Genomic DNA, 24371 nt, shown 5'->3' on the forward strand with positions numbered 1-24371 from the left:
CTTTCAAAGCTAATTACGGACTGAATGGGGTGTTGGGAGTCGAGTTGCGATCATAATGGGTGAGGATAGTTAGAGAAGTGAGGCGATGCCACAGTGTCGTCTGCTGCCTGACAACTTGCGTCTGCTCGACTGTGCCTGATGAAGCCTTGATAGAGTGGCTGGATTGTTATTGTTGATTACAGTCCAGAAAGTTGAACTCTGTTGGGATTCCACTTAGTTTTAGTGAAATGGAGTTTGGTGACAATTGACCTGCCTTTGACTCTAGCCATTCCATCAAAGACAAAGAAAAGTCAGCCATACGGGAAAAGACTTTTGGTTTTGGAAGTGTAATTTGTGTGAGCAGCAATTGTAATGATGTCTTCTTTAGAGATAAGCCAGCAGGCTCCAACAACTGATCGACATAGATCTTAACAAGTATACTGGCGCTATCGCTGAAAGGCATGTAGAGAGATATTGTGAGGCTGTATACTTGGTGGTGTGAGTTTCTGAACACCAAGATTTGTGTGACTTTCCCGATCATTTCTAAGGTTTGTAAGGCTACCTTGCACGTGGATTGTTATGACAGAATGTGTGGAGGGTTACGACAGTGATTAGCCTTGGAGGGAGGTAATAGCAGCTGGCGAAACGTGCGGCCCATCACAGCAGAGGTCTCCATTGCATATGGCAGATTATCCTAGTCAGTGTGTTTTAGCCAACACATAGCTCATGCTGTCACACCTTATAAAACAGTCAGTATTGATTGGTGTTGGATGGCCATTTTGGATGTTTGGTCCGTGATCACCGTTGTCGCCGCTCCTGACAGAATGCCGACTCTCTAGGATAAAATATTTCCGTTAACGGAAGACCAAGGGACGTTGGGCAATTTTCTGAACATGGATGTACGTATGGCCGTTGTGAGTTTCCATGGCAACGACCAGTAACACCATCACCGCACAGGAGAAAATTAATTTAGAGGAAAAGCGAGATAATTCCTTCTGTCTCATTCGCAGCAGTTTTGATGTAATTCTCTAATTCGGCATTCAACTTCTCTGACTTGAATGGACATTGCCATTGGAATTGATATTTACAACCAATAGACTGTGATCTGGACAAAGCGTCACCTTCTTAGACACGTCCGATTCCTGCATCTGCAACTAAAGTGTGTATTCCAGCTCCCCCCCCCGAACATACTATTTTGAGGATATATGTATATATTGATATGCGAGTCCCCAAGACCCATGCGATGCTAGACCAACATGTAAAGAATAGATCTACTGATCAGATCGACCGCAGATGCATATCCTCTTATTACCTTGACGATTCGCCACTGATATAATCCAGCGCCTCACAGGAGGCCCAATACATAGGAAAATAATATAGAAAATAAGAAATAAGGCAATTTCCCACACCACTAGTTATTACTGTTAGGTATTTTATGGCAAACAAGTGAAGGAGTTTGGTATTTCGGTCTACAGACGTTCTCGGATTATTTTCGTAGTTTGATTGACTCAACATGGCCTCCAGTGGCTCATTGAGTCAAGGTATGGTTTTCACTCAGGAGTTTTTTACTGCTCTCTACATCTAAATGCAAGAGATTTTTATAGGAAGAAATATATAGCCAGGCTTGTGGACTGTCTTTTAGGTACTGGAAAGCCTGGTGGGCGTATGGTTGAACATCATGTGTAAATAACCAGGAAGAGACTGTGCATGTTGCGACTGTGCAACTTGACTGTCATTGTTGAGTGATTCTTGTTCTGGCATTCCTCAGCCAGCCCAGATTAGCGGGAAGTATGGTGTGTGGATTTTCAAGATTTTATCTGTATTTTCAACGGAATCCATAACCCTAGAGACGAAAGGAAGCTTTGATCTCTGAGTGAAGCTCTTGGGGTAGCGGAACTTGATAGCAAAAGAGAAATTGTATTCCAATTTTTTTGAAAAAGTGGCAATTTAGTTTATCGAAAACGCTTGTAGATTCCAATTCTTATCAAGCTGATTGAAGACTTCTTAAATTGGCCACAGCTAATCTGGAGTGTTTTGTGTTAATGGACAAAGCTCGACATGTATATGATTTTTTACTTCAACATCTGGAATTTCCTCCTTAAGTTTTCCATGAAACAATTAAATGCCTGAAACTTCTTGAAATCGATGGTTTGGAAACTACAATTGGATTACATTGTGTTGATTATGTAGTGTGACAAGTGGTGCTAAGTACATCCAGCTCGTCAGACCCATCTGTGCTTGAATACGTGAACAACCTAGTCTCTTCATGGGACTAGTCTTGCCTTTGGTTGATGATTCAGGGTCTGAAAGTTGATCCTTGACTGGGACATGCTAACAGTGCCGATGTTTCTGCTAATGAGTTGTTTTGGGCCTAAAAAATCTCTTGGTTTCTATAAAGCTGTGTTGACATTGAATTAAGCGTGTGACAGTCAACAGGCATTTGGAGTGCTGATGTGTTTTCTGTCAAAATACTTTGGGCTTGACATTCAAGGAAAATCTATCACCCCCTAAGCTATAGAAGGAGGTGGGTGACGCGGTAAGTGGAACTCCCAGCAGGAGATCTATCTCAGGGTGTCATTGAAAGTGGTGCTGAAGACACTTTGATGTGTGACGTTGAAGTCTAGAGCGCATTTGCTGTCCATTGCGACGGATAATTACCAAAATTGCTCTTTCAAATAAATTCTCTTTCAATTGATCACACCAATCAATATCAGTTGACTTTTAATGGAGAAAGTTGTAATTAAAGCCAGTGCTTTGTGCAAGTACTACAGGTCACATTAATGAGGCTATTAGATTCAGAAATAGTGCCAGAATGTATTTGTAATCTGAGATGGCATGGAAATCTGAGTCTCTCGAATCTGTCTAACAACCGTGCCTCTCACAGTGTCAGTCTTGATCCTGACGAGGCCATTTAACATTGTGTCATTCATCACTATTACTTAATTGAGCACTACAGGCTGGTACAGTATCCAGTCACACCATCAGAGTTTGTTTAGGAGGAATCGTGTGGTCGCTCCAATAAGGAGATCGCGAGGAAAGGCAACGCTCCCTCCTCACTTGGGTCTAGTTGTTGTAAGCACAGGCCGACCGACACTCTCATAGAGCAGGCCTCGTCTTGATTGAGAAGCAGGCTGGTAGGTACGCACCTGGATCATGTCATGTGGCTAGCATATCACTCCAGAGATTAATCCACTCAATAGCTGTGTTCTCATCGAATAACGCAAGGTTGTTCTATGTGTTGAGATTGTGCACTGGAGAGAATAAATGTCATGTATTCGATCCCTTCTGTAAGTGAAGACATACAAGCCTATGTACACCAGCTAAGTCGTCACTGCTAGTGATCCACAAAACGATATTGACATTCGAGGACTGAGGGCAAGAAGTGATTCTTGCTGTGGTGTTACGATGATGAATTAGCAGATATACTGACAGAGCAGCCTCTGGACTCGAGTTGTGCATCAACAAGCATATCTCTCAATATCAGTCCGGAGTTAGAATTCCAATCTGCTCCCGCACCAGTATTGTAACCTTGGTTAATTATCCGGAAGCGGTTCTCCATTGTATTGTGGCTACAGTATCGGGGGGACACGGAGCGGTGATTGGAACATCAGGTTTCTGTGGGTTGTGAGTTAGCAGATGATCACCTGTCGTGTGTACTTGCTGGCTGTGACCCTCTAGGCCTTCTTGTTCATACTATCATGTGTCCACATATGGGGAGACTTTGTTGTGGGGTAGAGTCCCCCCACGGCGCCGCCATCCACACCTCCTGCTGAAGACCAGTACACTGAAGCAGCACCAATTCCTGGAAGAAAAATACTCACAGAAAAACCCAATATTTTGGTAATTGGATCATGACTGTCGATTCCAGTGGAGGAGTTTCTAATCTGTGCATTCTTCACCCAAGCAATAAATTGGATGACAAATATATAGCCCAGGCACTGAGTAAAAATATTGCGTTATTTTTTTAAGTACTGTAATATTCCCACCAAGGTTTCACAGTACAATTACCTGTGCCAGATATGGACAGAGGCTGTGATATCAGGGCTGGCTGATTAAGTCACTGTGACATTGGAAGATGGCCTCATCCCCGAGACAAAGAGTCTGTATTTTGAGATTCATATTGACAAGAGGTGAGATGAGCGTCATCAGCTAACAGAATACCGAGCTTGGAGGGTTTCATGTGTGTTTGTGTGCTTGTTATTGTATGAAGGATTAAATCGACAAAGAGCAACTGTGATGGTTCTGTGTGGATGAGCTGAAAATACCTAGACTTGGATTACTGCTACATTGGATATGCTACATCGCTAATAGAATCAGTGATTGCCTACCTGAACTATAGAGAGCTGCTTGTCATCCACAGCAAATGCATTTCTACAGTTTAGCGCTCTCAAGGCTTATGGGAAAATCAATCATTTGTAAGATTCACATTTCGTGTGCTACTGCTGATTGGTCACTGGTGATGTGATTTCACTCGTCTAGTTTTGTTTTTCCTTGTGAGGGATGACAGGTTTAAAAAAGACAGTTTTTGCTTAATAATTACAAGAACTGTTATTTTGACAGTTGAACTGAGGATTTAAAATATTTCTGCTACAGAATTGATTGTTGCACTGATGATGTGAAATAACATGGTGGAAAGTTGAATAATGTAAATCATAGAAATAATTTTCTTAAGGATAATCCCCATATGGTTGATTTGGAGGTTCATTGACTGAGCAGTTAGGAGAATTCATTTCATGGCTGTGAGACTGGAAATATTGCTGTTGTGTCACTCAGGTGATGAACGTCGACTTGTGAGGCCGCGATATTGCTTCGTGTCTCCGTAGAGCGTCCACATGAGGTAGTGGAAGGCTGATGCACTTGGACCCGCTTCATTACAACACTGTTCGTGTCCAGAGGTTGAAGCTACCTCTGAATAATTGCTCGCTGTTCTTCTAGTTCACATCATCATAAATATGCCGCTGTGAAATGACCTTGGACGTGCTGCCACAATTTTGTGTTTGGAAGCCGTTGAATAGCCCTTAGGAATTGCAATAGCATTAGAGTTCCACAATCTGGAACCTGCTGTGTGTTCTGTGTTCCAACTGGGATGTGAACGTCAGATAATTGAAGATGGAACGCCGAAATACCAACCAACAAATGAGTCAATCTGGGATATTTTTATGAGTGAACTGTGGATTATTACAAGTTATTCAATGTTTCAAGAATCAGAGTATATTCAGCATTTGGTATATGACAAGAGTTCAGAAAAGGTTCTGTTTGGAGGATATTATTTGTGATTTGATACCCCAAAGGAGTGATACCAAGCTGCAAGCCTTCTGAACTAGTGATGGTGCTTATTACGTGCTCACAATGTGCTTAAAGCATTACTAAAAGGAGGTACCGAGTGAGAAGTAACCATTATCGAGAGTCTGTCAATAGACTTAGTGTCTACCAGAAGCCCTTAGGACATTGCAGTTAAGATCATCATAAAAACCAGATTTATTTTCCAAGGTGTCTGTGCTAATTTGAAGTGTCCTTGAGCAGTATTCTTGGTTCTGAAGGGCTACAAGGGCATGTTTCCAGGAAGGGTGTTATCAGGAATATTGCTTCTGATGCTCTACGACCAGTGGTGAAAACAGAAGTGTTAATGTTGCAGGATCTTAGGATTTAATCACTCGTCAATATGAACGTAGGTTGAGGTGATCATTCTGAAAAAAACAAAAAACTTTGAAAATATCCAGACGAGTAACAAAAACGGAAGTGACACTGACTGATTCAGTATTGATGAGCAAGACATGTCTTCACATGGTTTAAACGTGTGACATCACGTTAGATTGTCAACTCATAGCTCTTGCTAGTTGCAGCAAGGCTGTGCAGGCAGTGTGGTTTTTGTCTAGACACATAAATTAGGCAGTTAAAGCTGATCCCTGCCTTCAGAGTCAGAGACTATCAATCTCTGGAAAAAATAGCTGATAGTTTGTGCCTGTGAAGAGCAGGCCTAAAGCTCTTTCATCTCAAGGTCAAGGTCAGAAAGTACAGAGATATTCCAAAAGGAGTTTCTTGACTGATTTCGCCATGAATTATTTTTTCTGAGGATTAAAATCATTTAGTTCACTTGAACGATTGGAAAGACTATTTTTCAGCGAACATTCATTGGTGAAGAAGAAGGACTGGATAGGTTCAGTCGATATTGATTGAAGGTGCACTGAATGACATTTAAAAGAAACACAACAAAAAAATCACGAGATTGATGTACAGATGCATTCAAGCTGAGCCATATTGGAAATATTAGTAACAGGTATCTGGTAGATGAAAAAGATAACATTATTTTTGGAGAGAACAGACAATCTCTTTTAACCTGATCAAAGTTGAGGTACTGTTCGCAGAAACCAGTCTTAATTTATAGAAAATATCCTTTGATGAGGAAAAAAGATTAGAAAAGAATCATCACGGATGTGAACTTTTTGGTTGGATGTTTTGATTCCTATGGGGCAATTATCCAAGTTGATATGACCCCGGTGTAAAAACACGGGATTGTTGACTTCCAGAGCCAAGCTATTTTGTAGGAGATTATAGGAGTGATACAGGATCTTCCTTGGGGCTGATGCAGAGAGGCGACATTCTGAACTTGAAATTACAGGGGACTCCAATTTTCTGTAATTTGCTGTTTCAAGAAGAGAATTTCGACAGAAGTCAAGAATTATCTGCCCTGTCAAGTTGTAGGATTAATTCTTGTTTCTGAAAAGAAAATTTTTGTGTGTAAAATACGTTGGTTTAAATTCTCTCGGTTTAGTATTTTTCATTCCAAACATCTGCCTTGTTTCATCATACCAGGCTGAGAACAGTCAGTTTCTGAAACTTCAAACCTTCAAGAACACTTCCACTTTCAACTCGTAGTTAAAAACCTCTTTTGAAACCACAGTGAAACAAAACTGATTTGGAGTTAAAACAAACACCTAAGTCTGGCTTTTTTCAAATGTGAATTGTCTGGAGAAGAACCTGAGACATTTTCAGAAATTCTGCCGTAAAGGTTAATATATATGTGGACACTATAGATCAGAAAGCACAAGTAGGAAATGAATAAGTACCACTGGTTGCTATTTGCCACATCCTTACACCGATTATGATTAATATTGTGAATCAGAATCTGTGAGAGTCACAGCATCATGAAGAAGTCCATGTTGTTCGTCATACTTTGGTGACACAACCAAAGACGCTCAGTTTCTTCATTCACGCCAGTCTAATCCTCACCCAGCTTTCCTATTCTTTGAAGTGTTTTTAGGGAAATAGTTCCATTATAAAGAGGTGGGTTTGCGTAAAGATAACAGCGCTACTGGAACAACGGTCGTGGCAAGAGAAAACCAGGTTTCTCCACACTGCACAGAAGGTTTCGAGGAGTGGAAAGTGGGAGTTTTTTCTGAGATTTCCTGTAACAGGACGTGACTGAATGAGAGTAAGCTCCTCAAGGGATGAGTGAGCGATCAACAGCGATATTCATGAAATATCGGAATTCCGTATTTTGAATGTGTTCCCCAAGCTTTCTCAACTCATCAATTTAATGTGTAACAGGAGAAGGATTATTGGTGAAATTTTCATTGTTATGAAGCTTGAAAAGGTTGAGTACTGGATAAATCCTCCCGACGTTTATTATGTTGTCAGGCATATGAGATAGACAGTTATTATTCGGTAATATGGCTGGAATTCTTTCAGCATTAATCTCATGTTTGAGATTATAACCCGAAGTTACATTGGATGTACATGTTTATATCATGTCAGCATATTGGTGAGTTGAGCTTTATACCACACAAAGTGTTAAACTCGAGACATTTCCTGGATCATGCTAATTTCCTTCCAACTGGTTTACAAATGATTCATGGTAGTGGAAAACCAGAGCATTTCTTGTGTTGTTGAAGATGGATGTGTTCCAGTGAACAAGGAGAACATGATCCCTGACAAATGGCTGGTTTTTGATGACAGCTGATGAAGGTGGACTGGCTCTCATTGTGTGAGCTCTTCCGTGTGAAACAGTGACTTCAGTGGCAGAGAACTCGACCTGCCACCATTGTGCCTACAGTATTGAACAAAATACTTCAAAATACTTCAAAGTATTTCTGGGAATAAGGAAACAACACTGCCTGTTTGAGGTTACTTATCTCACGTGTGGAACAAAATACTTCAAAATACTTCAAAGTATTTCTGGGAATAAGGAAACACCGCCTGTTTGAGGTTACTTATCTCACGTGTGGAACAAAATACTTCAAAATACTTCAAAGTATTTCTGGGAATAAGGAAACAACACCGCCTGTTTGAGGTTACTTATCTCACGTGTGGAACAAAATACTTCAAAATACTTCAAAATACATCAAAAGAAGTTAAAATATAAAATGCTTCAGATTGCTTCAATTTTTTTCTGAATCTGGAATAAGGAAGAACACTACTCGTATTTTGAAGTGGTTTCTTATTTGATGTGTGAAACTTCAGAACTTATGAACCCCAGCTTTGACATCCCTCGATATGTCTAAGGCGTTGTTGCCGTGAGCGAGTCAACTGGGTTCAGCTTCAAGGTGTCCCATGAATTTTGTATGTTGTGTAAATGATTTTTGTTAAACTTGTTACATTTGCCAATTACAAAAAGTTAAGCTGTGGAGACTGGTGTTGGTTCATGACAGCATAACCTGACAACCGTTACGGCAATATTGAATAACAGGCTGAAAAAGCAATTTGCACAATTATAAACAAATTATAACTGGAGTTTTTTATTCACCTCTTACGTACGTACATACGTACATACCATTGGAGAAGGTTGAAGCAAGACTGTAGTTGTTTCCCTGACCATTGACAAGGAATTCGTGGATACATTCATATGTGATAACCAGAGGGAAAAAACGTGTGATAATATTTTCCTGTGACCACAAAACAAGTCTGTGTCTAGCAAGGTCGGAGGTCAAGGACGTCAATGATATGGTGTTAAAACAGTCGGAGGGATCTAGTTTTCTACGGACCATGCTGTCATGGTGGCAGTTTCGACATCGACATCGTGGACGATCTGTCAGTTTCAAGAAATACGTTGACCTGATTACATATGATGAGGAGTGCCTTGTAGCCATGCTCGTAAGTGTTGCTCCCTATGCAGGAATAACTGCCATAAATATTTATAATTGTCATATTACCAATAAGTGTACAAATATCACGTGCAATACCTTTCGATATTTGGACGTGTTCATTTCAGGGATTCTCATTGCTGATTGATCAATTGAAACCATAGTGCATCATTGTATTTCACTGATGAAAAAAACATTATGAAGTCATCCATTGTTTATTATTTCACTAATTGATAACATGACGTCATCTGAACATTAGGCTGCCTTCAGTGACATTTCTCTGTAGGGTTGACTTCATACATTTTTCTTCAGTGTCTCTCTTAAAATGTCAATGGGTAATATATAGAATAACCTTCTCGGAACTCGGAATTACAGATTGTTCTGTCTCTTGTGAATGAATGCTGAAAGTCACTCATCAATCGCTCCGATTTTAGTCTCATTACCATTCATTCTCTCAGGACAGATTCCTCAGGGTATCCTCAGACTTGTTGGGTATTCTCTAATTATTAGGAGAGTCACATTTAAATCTAAGAATGTCATAGCCCTGTTGTTAAAATTTGATCAATTTGGGGTCCTTTGTTTATCATTGTCCAAAGTTACAGCTGGCCCTGGCTCCTTGTGATATTGTCCTATGTTATTATCCCCCGCCATGAAGTGGAAGGGGGATACTGGAATGGGTGCTGTCTGTCCGTCCATCACGTTTTGTTTCTGGAGCAGTACTCATAAACCCTGAGAGATATCTTAACCAAACTTGGCACATAGATAGGCCAAGTGGTGAACTGGGGCCTTTTGATAGTTTGGGATTTTTTAAAAAGGATTTTTTCGAGTTTCCATGGCAATGACTTTGACTTAGACTGAAAATGGCGACAGTGTTCGTTTCCGGAGCAGATCTTGAAAACCGTACAATATTTCTTGCTTTGCTCACAACAGGACATATCATAGCAGGGATATAGTATTTCATGCTTGTTTGAATCTAGGAACTATTTATCTTTACCTTTTAACATGAGGGCTCTGACAAGGACCCCTTGACTTTCATGTATAATTCAAACGCTGATTATTATACTTAGACATAAAGTCTTACGGCTTGTGAAAGTGTTGTCAAAGATGTCAGTTGTTGTCATGTGTTGTTATCCTTATCTGTCTTACTTCTTAACCTACCTGTGGGGCTGTCGGTTAGCCTAGTGGTTAAAGCGTTCACTCGTCACGCCGAAGACCCGGGTTCGATTCCCGACATGGGTACAATGTGTGAAGCCCATTTCTGGTGTCCCCTGCCGTCATATTGCTGGAATATTGCTAAAAGCGGCGTTAAACCATACTCACTCACTTAACCTACCTGTGAACAACCGGGGTAGAACAGGTCTTCAGCAACCCATGCTTACCGTAGATCAATGCTCATGAAATCAATCACTGGATTGTCTGGTCCAGACTTGATTATTTACAGACTGCTGTCATTTTGCTTGAATATTGCTGAGTGCAGCGTTAAACGACAGAGCAAAGAAAAAATTGTATCAGCACCTGTGTCTCCAGCACCTTGTGCTTTTTTTAAACCATCAAGACGGATCAGTTGTGTTGTTCTACCGTCTATTTTACATAGCCGTGAGTCCAGAATAAGCTACGGATTAGATGGATCTGACCAATGGTGCCTACCCCTGCTATTTCTAACCTTCAGCATTTATTTCGGTTCTTGTAGTATGCATGGCTGTGCACTCACACCCTACTCTAGACAACTGTTAATGTGGTGCCAGGCTTCCAGTCTTTAGTAGTGGGAGCTGGCGATCTGGTGCTGTGATTGCTCGCGATGATGTTAGGCCTGATGTCACTAACGCCGAGTGTCCAGTCATGCTTGCGATCCAGACGTTTCTACTGTACGAGTCCCTGTTAAGTGCAGGCTGGTGTTGGTACTAGCAGATTATCGGTACAGACAAGCCGCGTGCTCCACTAAGCTGCTTATCGCGGTAATGTGTCCGAAATGCTGCATTATCAACGTCTAGGTCCACGATGGATGTCGAGAAACTTCACTTGGTCATTCAAACGGATTGGTGGTTAAATATTTTATGTCTTGATTATAGCCATGTTTTCAGTGAGAGGGGATTTGATCTTTGTCTGTCCCAGTCACACGAAGATAACCAACACCAAAAGTTGGCATCACCCTAGTTTTTGTATAGTTTTCATATGTAGCGTAGTATTGACAGTCCAAACTGTCCCCATGGAATCTATCCAGATTTACAGAGCTGGGGACCCGTGAAGATTCCGGGGTAGAATAGGTCTTCAGCGACCCATGCTTGCCGAGAAAGGTGACTATGCTTGTCGTAAAAGGCGACTAACGGGATCGGGTGGTCAGGCTCGCTGACTTGGTTGATGCATGTCATCGATCCCAATTGCGTGGATCGATGCTCATGATATTAATCACTGGATTGTCTGGTCCAGACTCGATTATTTACAGACCGCCGTCATATAGGTGGAATATTGCTGAGTGCGGCGTTAAACAACAAACCAAACCAAAACATACAGAGCTGGGGCAGCCTTGTGGTTGAGGGGTCCACTGGAGTACAATGTGTGAAGTCCATTCATGGTATCCTCTGCTGTGATATTGCTAAAAGCAGCATTGGACAAAACTAACTCATTTTACTCATTATGCAAATGGCATCATTCATTAAGACAAGCCAATTTCTGGTGTCCCCCGCCATGATATTGCTGGAATATTGCTAATAGTGGCGTAAAACAATACTCAATCAATCATTAAGACACAAGTTCTAAGTTATGTAGGTCATCAGTCTTTGGTAGGCCCAGCCCAGACCCCCATTCCACAAAGCAATCTTGGCACTATGCTTGTCCTAGAGTTAAAGTATGGCAGTGCCGATTGCCTTAGCGCTAAGACACTTTGTGGAATGGCTATCCCAAGGGGAGATAATCCTTATAATCACTCTTATAATGTTTCAAGTAGTTTTTATCAACCCAAACTGAAGAAATGCAATGAGTATTAATAAAGCTGTTACGGGTGAAGATCATTTAAGTCATTTTTTTCAATTTGACATGTAGACATCACAGTTTAATGTGTTTTGATGTCACAGTAGTTATGGCAAACCCAAAAATAATGAAATGTCATCTATGTAATGGTTCTTGTATATATGTCCCCTTTAATAAAGGAATCGAAAAACATTAAATGCAAGCAAAAACTGTAATACCTCATTTTTGAGGCTTTATGAAGATTAGCCAGTACAGTTGCCCAGTGTTTCATCTGTTTCATTACATCTTAAGTAACATGCTCCAGACACCCAATTTCAGGATCCAATATTCTTGTTTAATAATCAATAAACAGAAGAAGCAATATCCAGACTTCCAAAATAGACTTAGATAGCCTCATTCTTGAATCTAATCAATACAAATGAAGATTTCAACAACAGAAGGGAGCGTATTAAGATTGATTATATTTATCACACTGTTCGTATCTGTCATGAATTTTGTGAGTCCAGTCTCAAGTAAAACATCCTTGCATTGATCTAGGATCCTTTTTATGTATATCCGTAATCTGTCCAATGTAGGGGATGGGTGTCATGTTATGGCCATCGTTTGTCCCACACAGTGATTAAAGAGGAGATTCCGTCATGTCAGTACTGTTTACTGTACTTTTGAACAGTACTGTTCAATAAATCAGTCACTTCATACGTCCATGGGTTGGACCCGGAATTACTGAGGAACTGTTAATACTCCCCAGGGAGCTGAGAATGACATTTGTATGCATGCTGGTATGTTGACCGGAGTAATTATCGTCCACTTTACTCTTTGTAGTCTGGTCAGGGAAATGACCCTTCAAGCAAATACATTGTTTATTAGATTTTTATCATAATATTTTATTTTATTTTATTTCATTTAATCAAACTATTCAAAGCATATGTGTACATTTACTGTCAACAGATGTGATTCACTCGAAGTATGTATATTTGGTAGCACTACATCTTGCCGTAAAAGGCGACTATGTTTTTTGTAAGAGGCGAGTAACAGGGTCGGGTGGTCAGGTTCGCTGACTTGGTTGATGCATGTCGTCGTATCCCAATTGTGTGGATCGATGCTCATGATGCCAGTCACTGGATTGTCAGGTCAAGGCTTGATTATTTACAGACCACCGTATAGCTGTGTCTGTGTCTATGACTGTGTCTGTGTGTCTGCTTGTACTAGTCTGGACTGAAGCCTATTTATAGTGCTAGCTCACTGAGATACCATGCTGCAGTTTAACATGAATACTCCACGCAGACGCAGTATACTGACTCCGAGCCGACCTGTTTCAGCTCCTTAAAGCCAAGCGCCAGACAGGGTAACAATGAGTACCATCTTTTAACATCTTTTGGTATGAAGCGGCTGGGGATCAAACCCCAGACCTTCCGCTCTCCTGGCGGAAGCTGTTTCCACTAGACCAAGGAGGTGGTCCCATGTCATGAAATCACATTAAGTGAACCACTGCAGCCTTCCAGCCTCCAATTAGGTTTATGGGGGCACGGGTGGCTCAGTCATCTAAGGTGCAGAGTTGCGTCCCTTGGGCATGCCAGAAACCTATGATTGTGGGTTCGAGTCCCCCATTAGAGTACTCTAATTATCAGTGATCACATGTTTACTCTAAACTACAATATTAGTTCACTCGCATCAACCAAAATTAAGGTTTTCACCAAGCAAGCTCTCGTTACAAGAAATACCTTGCTTTTAATTGTTGGCCATATTTTTAGATTCTGCACTATAAGGGCAGAGTTGTGTCCCTTTGGCATGCCAAAAACCTATGATTGTGGGTTCGAATCCCGGTTCGCCCCGATTATGTTTCCAGGTTTGTCAGCACTATACCGTGCTTGTGGGTTTCACCGAAGTGGCAAATGTCTGAGACCTGCATCACTTTGGGCTTTCCTCCCACATAAAGCTGACACACCATGATATAACTGGAATACTGTTAAAAGCGGCTTTAGATCCAACTCACTCACTAACTCACTCACTCACTCACTCACTCACTCACTCACTCACTGTGCTATAATATTCTTATGTAACTCCTACGTATTATAGGGATTTATCTAAACCTGCTCAGAGGATGATTTTCAGACCTGAGTCTGAAGCAGACGTCAGTTAAAATTTCCAAATAGGTATTACATTCATCTTAATATAGCTATGTCTAATGTGATGGCGCAGCCAGGATGACTTGTATTTCGCTGATAACAGGGCCAATAAAGAGGAAGAGTCTTTCATGTTCAGATCGTGTGATCTGGTGCCGATCGAAGACCAATAGCATGCTGTGGAGGGGTGTGGCACAGAGACACCTCATCTGCCCAGCTCTGTTTATTGTGCCATACATTCAGTGTGTATATGCTGTAATGGGAGATGTAATGAGAGATGAAGATCCGGAGAGAATAGGTCTTCAGCAACCCATGCTTGATGAAAATGGCAACTAAGCTTGTCGTAAGAGGTGACGAAAGGGATCGGGATGGTCAGGCTCGCTGACTTGGCTGATGCATTTCATCGATCCCAAATACATGGATTGATGCTCATGATGTCAATCACTGGATTCCCAGGTCCAGACTTTATTTACAGATAAATTTGTTTTTATACAGCATCGGCATAAAAAGTTAAGTGATACATTGATATCACGATACACAATGACATCCCTAGGTCCAACGTCAGTTACTTGTGCGATACAGAAATCAAGCGTTGATATCGCTGACTGAGGAGAAATCCACTCTCACTCACTTACCCGCCCACCCACCCACTCTTTTAATAGGTCAAGCATTATCTGGGCTGGAGCAATTGAGCTCTCTAGACCGTTGACCCTAAGCAATAATTTAAAAGTAATGCCTTTCTGTAAATTATTCCTGTGCGCATTCCTGGGTAGAATAGTTTGTACAAGCAGACTAAAATGAAATTGGTTTGGTTGGAATGTGAGACCTAGGTAACTGGTGTCACTCTTTCCCAGGCTTTTGGTTGGCCTACACCAGACTTGATTATTTATGGTGTCCAAAGGTATTTTGATGACCAGGACGTTAAACACCATTCATCAACCCACCCACCCTAAACCGTCCCCTAAACCCTACCTAAATGCAACTCTCACTCACTCACTCACTCACTCACTCACTCACTCACTCACTCACACACACACACACACACACACACACACACACACACACACACACACACCCGTGAAGATCCTGGGTAAAATAGGTCTTCAGCAACCAATGCCTGCCATAAAAGGCGACTATGCTTGTCATAGGAGGTAACTTATTGTATCAGGTGGTCAGGCTCATTGACTTTGTTGCACGTCATCGTATCCCAATTGTGTGGCTCGATGCACATGATGTCAATCAGTAGATTGTCTTATCCAAACTTAATTATTTACAGACTGCCGTAATATAGTTGGAATATTGCTGAGTGCGGCGTTAAGCAATGAACGAACACAGGCACCCACCCACCCACACGAGATGCTGTGATTCCCTTATTGTAAGATCCCCCTAAGAGGATTGGGTTGTCAAACTCTGGGACTAGACTGGTTGTGTGTCCCTGTGCCCAGATGGTGTAGATAGCAGTCATGCTGTTGGTGATTCAAGTCCCCACTCATTATGTACAGGCTGCAGTGATACAGCTGATACCACTCTCTTCAACCTTCATAATGATGAGGGGCGATCAGGTAGCCTAGTGGTAAAAGCGTTCGCTCGTCACACCAAAGACCCGGACATTGGTACACTGTGTGAAGCCCATTTCTGGTGTCCCCGGGCGTGATATTGCTGGAATATTGCTAAAAGCGGCGTAAAACATACTCACTCACTCACTCACTCACTCACTCACTCACTCACTCACTCACTCACTCACTCACTCACTCACTCACTCATAATGATGATGACATAGTGTGTCCTGTGTTTGTATGTTGATAACTAACAAGACTTGAATCATTTTTTCCAGTTATTCCCAAGGGTCAGTGGAAATCTTGACCAATAAATCAAAAAGTCTCACCTAAAGGGTTAATAAATCTGTTCCAATGCAATGATGTGCTCCTCACTTGTAATGACCGAAGATGTGATACGAGCTGGATGCTGCAGATGGTCTGTGATAACTCCTCATCAACAGCAGATTCAGCCCCTCTGTCTTCCTCTCTGAAACTGATTGAAATCTCGCCTGTCTTTGTTCATCTCGTTTGCCTTACTTTTGTTGAGATTCATGATAGAAAATTCATCCGTTTCCACATTTCTGTGAAGTTCAACTCAGCATCTTGTTTCTCCCACAAGCTGGGGGTGGGGGGGGGTGTTCAACACGGATGGGAACTAAACACGTGCTGTTTACTTTCTGCTTTCCTCGTGAAAGGTACATGCTTCCAATTCATTAAAAACTGATTTAATTGATGTTATATCGTGGAATGGTCAATACTGAGGTAACCACTTTCCTTCCCATGTAAATATTTAATTTATGATAAGTAAGTTCATCGTTTAATCAATTATAGAATATTGGACTTATGATAGACTTTGCACTGAGATTGTTCGTAAGTTGCATTCAGTGTCGCTTTGAACAGTATTCCAGTTATATCACGGCATGTCAGGTTAATGAAGCCCGAAGTGATGCCAATATCAGATGTTTACCACTTTGGTGGAACCTATAAACCTGGGTAGGGTGCTGAAGAAAACTAGAAATATAATCTGGCAAACCAGATTCAAATCTGCGATGATATTGGATTGTGGTGTGCCTGAGGGATGCATCTCTGCACAGCGAATAGCGGCGCCTGGGCCAGCCGTGTCCCTGATTCTTTGTGGAAACTAGGAGATTGTTTGTTATCAGTTGTAACACCATTATAACATAATGCCATTTCCAGAAATACTGGAAATAATAGCCTGCTGCGATACTGCCAACTTACAGGGGGCCATAATGTTGCTGTAATATGGCTCAAAGCTCTGTGAAATACTAACTCACTCACTCATTCACTCCAACTACAGCCAGGCCCAGCCCAGCCCAGCCCAAACACCCATTGTAGGTTGTTGGAATATTGCAGCATTAAACAACATTCACTCGAACTACAGCCCAGCCCAGCCCAGCCCAGCCCAAACACCCATTGTAGGTTGTTGGAATATTGCAGCATAAAACATCATTCACGCCAGAAATGTAACATGGATGTTGCTGCTTCACTGAAAACCATCATGTCATTTCCAGCAGTAAAGAATGATCCTTCTTGTTGCCCTCTTTGTACGAAGCTAAAAACGTTTGTGTTCCAGAATATGAGCGAATTGGCTCCTCTGGGGGTATCATATTCACCCTTGGCAGTTCCCGCAGGTCAGCAACATGAAAGAGCTGAACATTTTGATGGTTAATTGTTTCTGTAGAGCCTTGGTTTTGAGGTTATCATTCAAATAAGTCTTGGTAAAGATTTGGCTTGTGTTTTTCTGTGTTTCCATTAAATGGAGAGGATACAGCTCTTCAATCTCGCTGTCAGTGTAACAATGAAAAGAGATGGATTAACAGCCCTGTTGGCCTGAAATACCCAAAATTGACGAGCATGTTGTGGGCACATTTTCAGATTGCATTAGGCTTGTCTGAGTGCTGGCAAAGATCTCAGCTTTTATATTGATTGCATATACATATTCCTGTTCAGAAGTCAAATCTTTAAAAATTGTGTGTTGAAAGTCTGGAAACATGTTCGCGGTTTATTCTGGTGTAACCAATGGGTTTATGCCTTAGATATTTTATGTTTCGTTTCCAGTATTGAGTTAAAAAAGTAACAGATTGTGTGTTATGATTACCGTAATCGCCATTTTGAGCCCTCGAAAATCGAAAATTTACATGACAGTCCATATTTTCAGTTTAATACGGATTTGTTTACTGAAAACACCAGCGCAGAAAAGGTACATAACTGATTTGTAACTATTACTGAAAAAGTTTTGGTTTCATTGAAATTTGCGCTAAGTTTGTTGACCACCACTTGATCTCTGAAAACAGATTTCATTTATTGCCATTGGTTTTAATAAGCACTCGCCTTTGTCAATTTTCTTAGTGTTCAGGGTGCTTATGGTGAATATGACAGATGTTTATGGATGAAATAAGAAGAAATAAGGCACCGCAATTTGCTGTGCAGAGTTAAGTCACTTGGGCACTCCAGAAACCTATGATTGTGGGTTCGAAGCCTGGTTCGTCCTGATTATGTTTCTAGGTTTGTCAGTTTCACCGAAGTGGTAAACATCTAAGACCTGCATCATTTCGGGATTTTCTCCCTGATTAATCTCGCATGCCGTAAGGCAATAGGAATTGATTTGATTTTCACAATTTAGGTATCACAAGTTCAAAAGATCGGGAATATCGCTTGCGAAGATAATTTCATTTCGTTATTTCAATACAACCATATCGTCTTTTAGTCATTTACGGGAACAATGGAAATACAGTGCTGATTTACATAAACTATAACTTATACATGACTGCTACACTAAATGTGTTGTTTGTTTGAGATGATCCTGCCAGCCTAATTTCTGCCTATCTTCTGCTGGATATTGTTAGTGTTTTCACAATCAAGACGAGGATCATTTGAACTTTATTTGCAGAAAATATATAGTATGAATAAGGATATCAGATAAAACTGAGGTATGTTACAAAAATTGTTCTGGTAGTTGTGGGGTAGCCTGGTGGTTAAAGCGTTCGCTCGTCACGCTGAAGACCCAGGTTCGAATCCCTACATGGGTACAATGTGTGAAGCCCATTTCTGGTGTCCCCCAGGGTGATATTACTGGAATATTGCTAAAAGGGGCATAAAACTATAATTACTCACTCACTCACTGTGGTAGTAGTTGTTTCGAACCAAATGCGAAGTTTTACCATCAAATGTTAGTGTGAGGTTGGCTTTCAAACAACGGTCGACATCACCAGTGGAACCTGAATTTTTTTTTAAAAGACAACAACAAACAAACATATCATGACCCCGCCGCCCATTGAGTTATTGGCTCACGTGGCTGTGATGTGGAAGTACTCCGTGTGGCCTGGATGATGTATGTCCTAGCTATTGATTCTACACTTTCCCTGTCCACGGCCACTCTGAAAACACTTTGATAGATGTAAGATGCCATAAGAATCTACTTGTGTGGAATAACATACATGTGGTGCATTGCTGTACAGTCCAGAACCCGTGATGGATGTGGCGCGAGTGATCTCAGTCCCATCTTTCCAGTTCAGGTCCATGGGTTTTGGTGATTTTCTTTGCCCTTGGATTGATGATGGATTGTGTGTTAGGCCTGGTAGGAAAGGCTGGGAAGTGGGGCCTGGACGTTAGTCCAGTTGGACAGGCCTTGTCCAGATCTTGAATGACATCCCACAAGCCTTCCTTGACAGGCCTTGTCCAGATCTTGAATGACATCCCACAAGCCTTCCTTGACAGGCCTTGTCCAGATCTTGAATGACGTCCCACAAGCCTTCTTTGACAGGCCTTGTCCAGATCTTGAATGACGTCCCACAAGCCTTCCTTGACAGGCCTTGTCCAGATCTTGAATGACTTCCAACAAGCCTTCCTTGACAGGCCTTGTCCAGATCTTGAATGACTTCCCACAAGCCTTCCTTGACAGGCCTTGTCCAGATCTTGAATGACATCCCACAAGCCTTCCTTGACAGGCCTTGTCCAGATCTTGAATGACATCCCACAAGCCTTCCTTGACGGGCCTTGTCCAGATCTTGAATGACGTCCCACAAGCCTTCCTTGACAGGCCTTGTCCAGATCTTGAATGACGTCCCACAAGCCTTCCTTGACGGGCCTTGTCCAGATCTTGAATGACATCCCACAAGCCTTCCTTGACAGGCCTTGTCCAGATCTTGAATGACGTCCCACAAGCCTTCCTTGACAGGCCTTGTCCAGATCTTGAATGACGTCCCACAAGCCTTCCTTGACAGGCCTTGTCCAGATCTTGAATGACGTCCCACAAGCCTTCCTTGACAGGCCTTGTCCAGATCTTGAATGACGTCCCACAAGCCTTCCTTGACAGGCCTTGTCCAGATCTTGAATGACATCCCACAAGCCTTCCTTGACAGGCCTTGTCCAGATCTTGAATGACGTCCCACAAGCCTTCCTTGACAGGCCTTGTCCAGATCTTGAATGACATCCCACAAACCTTCCTTGACAGGCCTTGTCCAGATCTTGAATGACATCCCACAAACCTTCCTTGACAGGCCTTGTCCAGATCTTGAATGACGTCCCACAAGCCTTCCTCTACCTCCTTTCGCTCACCATGCCAAAGACCCGGGTTCGATTCCCCACATGGGTACAATGTGTGAAGCCCATTTCTGGTCTCCCCCGCCGTGATATTGCTGGAATATTGCTTAAAGCGGCGTAAAACTATACTCACTCACTCACTCCTCTACCTCCTTGTGTCGTCAATGAGGCACCATTGTCAAGCTTGTGTCACTGCTAGTGGAGGTCATACCCGATTTTGACTTGCGAAGCGACAATTGACCCCTAACCACTTTAAGCCAGAGATGAGGTTTATCTAAGATGGTATCTCAGTGAGCTAGCACTATATATATCAGCATCAGTCCAGACTAGTACAAGTGCACGCAAGCACGCACGTACTCACGTCGCTATATAAGTGCAATAATCTTGGATGTGCCGTTATACCTAATTTCAACTCACCTCACTTCCCAACCTTGAGTGTTTGGTTCAGCCTCATATACTAAATCCCAGAATTGCATTCATTATGTTTCTAGGTTTGTCAGCACCATATCCATGCTTGATGATTTCAGCAAACTGGTTAACATCTAAGACCTGCATCCCTTCAGAGTTCTGCCAACATCAAGCTGTCACACCGTGATATTACTGAGGCATTAAAACATTTTGCTGATAAATTCTCTCACACCCCAACATGCTCTCACACTAATTTACTCAAACAGAAACTAAAACAGATGTACACACCAGGCCAGGCCAGGCCAGGCCACGCCACACCACACACAATTATCACAACAGAATTTGGCCTACACTCACTATACAGCTTCAATCAGTATCACTTGATTCAAATAGTCCTTGAATTTAACAAATCAGCCTTAGAGGTCCTTGAATTAATAAATATTACGACTGTACAACAATGAGATGTTGTGACCCCAGTTTACCAACCTCTAGGGAGTCTGGACGTTAATGAGAAAGTTATACAATCATATACCTGATAGCAACTCCTGGGCCCACCGTTACTTCGTCATGGACGGCGAGATGAGTGGAATCCCCCCTGGGTTCGGTTGGCTCACCAGATTGGGCCCTGGGGTTTTGCTATTTAATATTTCAGAGATATTTTCAGAGTTTTATGACAGAAATAAATGCCAGTTTCTTTGTCAGTGAAATTGAAATATGGCTCTCTGATGTAGAACCATCGTTAGCTTTTGTTTATGGTGTCATTGAACTACGTAAATGGAGGACTCGAGGGGAATGATAGTTCATTTTCTGAAGAAACGGGAATCAAGATTCTTCCCATGGGATTTGATGTTTGACTTGTGAAAGATATGTTATGTCTGTTGGGTGTTTTATGAAAACAGAAGTGACCCTCATGTTGAACGTTCTTTCTACACAAACTGAGATATGAAACTGTTATAGGGACTACCGTATTCGACCTAATAAGCGCCCCGCTCTAATAAGCGCCCACGGCGATATTTGCGAATATATTGGCTAGTGAACAATCCCAATTAGCACCCCTTCCGATTGATCAATGTTCAGACTTATCTATTCGCGTATGATACGCACTCGTGTGTTATGTCACCCTTAATTATTGGCAATCAAATTCTGGAAAAATATATCTGTCATACATGAACACGACCTTCATCTTTCAAGCCTGTTTTTTTTATCAAAATAATATTTTAATAAGAACCCCCTATTTCTATTTTGAGAGCGCCCTGGGCGCTTATTACGTCGAATACGGTATTCTATTCTAATGGTACCTGTTCTTTTATCAGAAAAGATATAGTCACTTCTGTTAGTCCTGTTGATAGCTTACAACCATTTTGGATTTTGTTTGCCGTCTGGGACTAGTTACTAATTAATCACATCAACTGAAAATGGAAAGTCTTTTTTTGAAAAACATTTCTTATAATTACTGTATTCGACGTAATAAGCACCCAGGGTGCTCTCAAAGTTAGAAATAGGGGGTCTTACTAGCATATTATTTTGAGTTGAAAGATCGTTAATTTCATGGTTTATGCTGACAGCCTGTTATAAATGTTTATATATGACAGATATATTTTTCCAGGATTTAATTGCCCATAATTAAGGGTGCATGTAACATACGAGTGCGTATTATACACAAATAAATAAGTCTTGTGTACGTAAACCAGTTGGAAGGGGTGCTAATTGAGATTGTTCACTAGCCAATATATTGGCAAATATCGCCGTGGGCGCTTATTACGTCGAATACGGTAACCATGTTTACTGCAGTTTGTTGTAAGAAGATATTAACAGGTTCCGGGGGTCTGGCTTGCTGACATGTTTGATGCATGTTAACGTATCCCAGTTGTGTAGGTCCATGCTCATGATATAAATCACTGGGTCGTCTGGTCCAGACTTGGATATCTACAGACAGCCATTGTATAGACGTCCACCATTAAACAAACAAACATAGACGTACATACACCACAATCATAAAAGGCAATTATGCTTGTCATAAGAGGCGAATAACCGGATTGGGTTGACTTGGTTGATGCATGTCATCAGATTCCAATAGCGGAGATCAATGCTCGTGATATCAATCACTGGATCGTCTGGTCAAGACTCGATTATAACTTAAAGAACGCTGTCATAGAGCTGGAATATTGCTGACTGCGGCGTTAAACAACAAAAAACATATAATAATGCTAAAATCTTCTGAAAATAGTTGCAAGAAAGAGGTTGACAGATCTAAGAAGACTGTTGTGTTCTAGCACTGCAGTAAAAAGTCTGACTGGCAGTGAGACCAGGGCCCACTTGCACAAAGCGATCTTAGCGCTAAGATGATCGTAACTCCCATTCTTTAACATAGGCTTACAATAGCCGTAGCACTAAGATCGCTTTGCGCAAGTGGTTCCAGATCTAGATGATGGCAAGGACCAGACGTGTGGAGGCCTGCAAACATGAGCCATAACGACAGGCAGTCTATACAAAGGATACATGTAGCCCTGCCTTGCTGAAGACGGATCTGAGTCTGACAGCAGTGAGACCAGATCTAGATGACGGCAAGGAGGCCTGCAAACATGAGCCATAACCACAGGTAGTCTATACAAAGGATACATGTAGCCCTGCCTTGCTGAAGACGGATCTGAGTCTGACGGCGGTGACAGCAAGCAGACATGTTATTCTGGTCGCACAGCTGCCCTGATGTTTATGTGACACTTCACCACCAGGTGGCGCTGTCCAGTGATGGTATGGACGGCGAGGGACTTGACCAACTCGGTGCTGGCCAGTCTGGTGTGAGATTAACTACTTGACTGTTTGGGCTTGATTTGAAGCCTTTCGTCTTGTTTCAGAGGTTAGCAAATCATTACATCAATCATAGAAAGGTCAAGGCAATTGTTCATCAATAAATCGTTGAACCTTAATGATCTTAAAATATGTTTTTCAGATCACAGGTTTGGAAATTAATGGATAGGGTAAATAGATGGAATTGTTTCTGTGATTGTATTCTGATTCCAGTGAAGTCTTATTTGTGTCCAGGTCACGTTTAATCAATGATTTCGCCGACTTGCTTGTTTTTGGTTGTTGTTTTTTTGCAATGAGGGCCATTCATCACTGATGGCCTCTTTTTTGCAGCCTAGAAGATTTCTTGTCTGAAATGGCACTGTCTGTGGCGAAAAAATGTAATTGATAAATAAATCAATGTCACCAGCCTTGGAAGTTGTGGGTGGTATGGTGGTAAATCTTTGTTCAAGATGTTGCCGCAAGTGTTTGATATCCAATGTCTTTGTACTGAAAGTTCCTCCAGTCCTGCCACCTGGAAAGTGGGGAGGGTCAGTGGGTGATGTGTTCACATTGGTTACAAAGTTTGAACCCAATTCTTGGTGTTGAGAGTACTTCTGTTCTGTTATGTAATGTTTACAGACACGCACACACGCACACACGCACACACTCACGAGATGATTTCCACTTTGGTGACCTCCCATATCAGAAAAATCCATGAATATCAATGCTTTAATTTCAGTATGAAATCCAAACTTCATGAATGGTAATGAAAAAAATAATTGAAGTTTATGATTGCATGCCGGGAATGGGTAGAGTGTGTGGTAGTATGGACATCGAGACGATTGTGGCATCACGATTCACATATGGGATTGAATCATTCCCGATAGGATCAAAAGTTAATCAGTTTCTACAGCAAGTTGGTTTAA

The 24371-nt window shown here is 41.7% G+C and overlaps 1 protein-coding gene across 15 annotated transcripts in view; it reads left to right on the forward strand.

Moving 5' to 3' along the window:
• Positions 1 to 24371, forward strand: part of LOC124139544 (disks large homolog 2-like) — a 362823-nt gene that overhangs the window by 128649 nt on the left and 209803 nt on the right. Inside the window, exon 1 of one of the 15 annotated variants that reach the window (XM_046506687.2) lies at positions 8658 to 9069. The exons of the other annotated variants lie outside the window; for them this stretch is intronic. Coding sequence (XP_046362643.2) covers positions 8920 to 9069 — 150 coding nt within the window. The 5' untranslated portion in view covers positions 8658 to 8919. Of the gene's footprint in view, positions 1 to 8657; positions 9070 to 24371 lie in introns of those variants that run through there. 15 annotated transcript variants of the gene reach the window in all.

This window comes from Haliotis rufescens, unplaced genomic scaffold (genome assembly GCF_023055435.1).
Source record: "Haliotis rufescens isolate VD_foot unplaced genomic scaffold, xgHalRufe1.0.p SCAF_9, whole genome shotgun sequence".
In the NCBI taxonomy this organism is placed as follows: domain Eukaryota; kingdom Metazoa; phylum Mollusca; class Gastropoda; order Lepetellida; family Haliotidae; genus Haliotis; species Haliotis rufescens.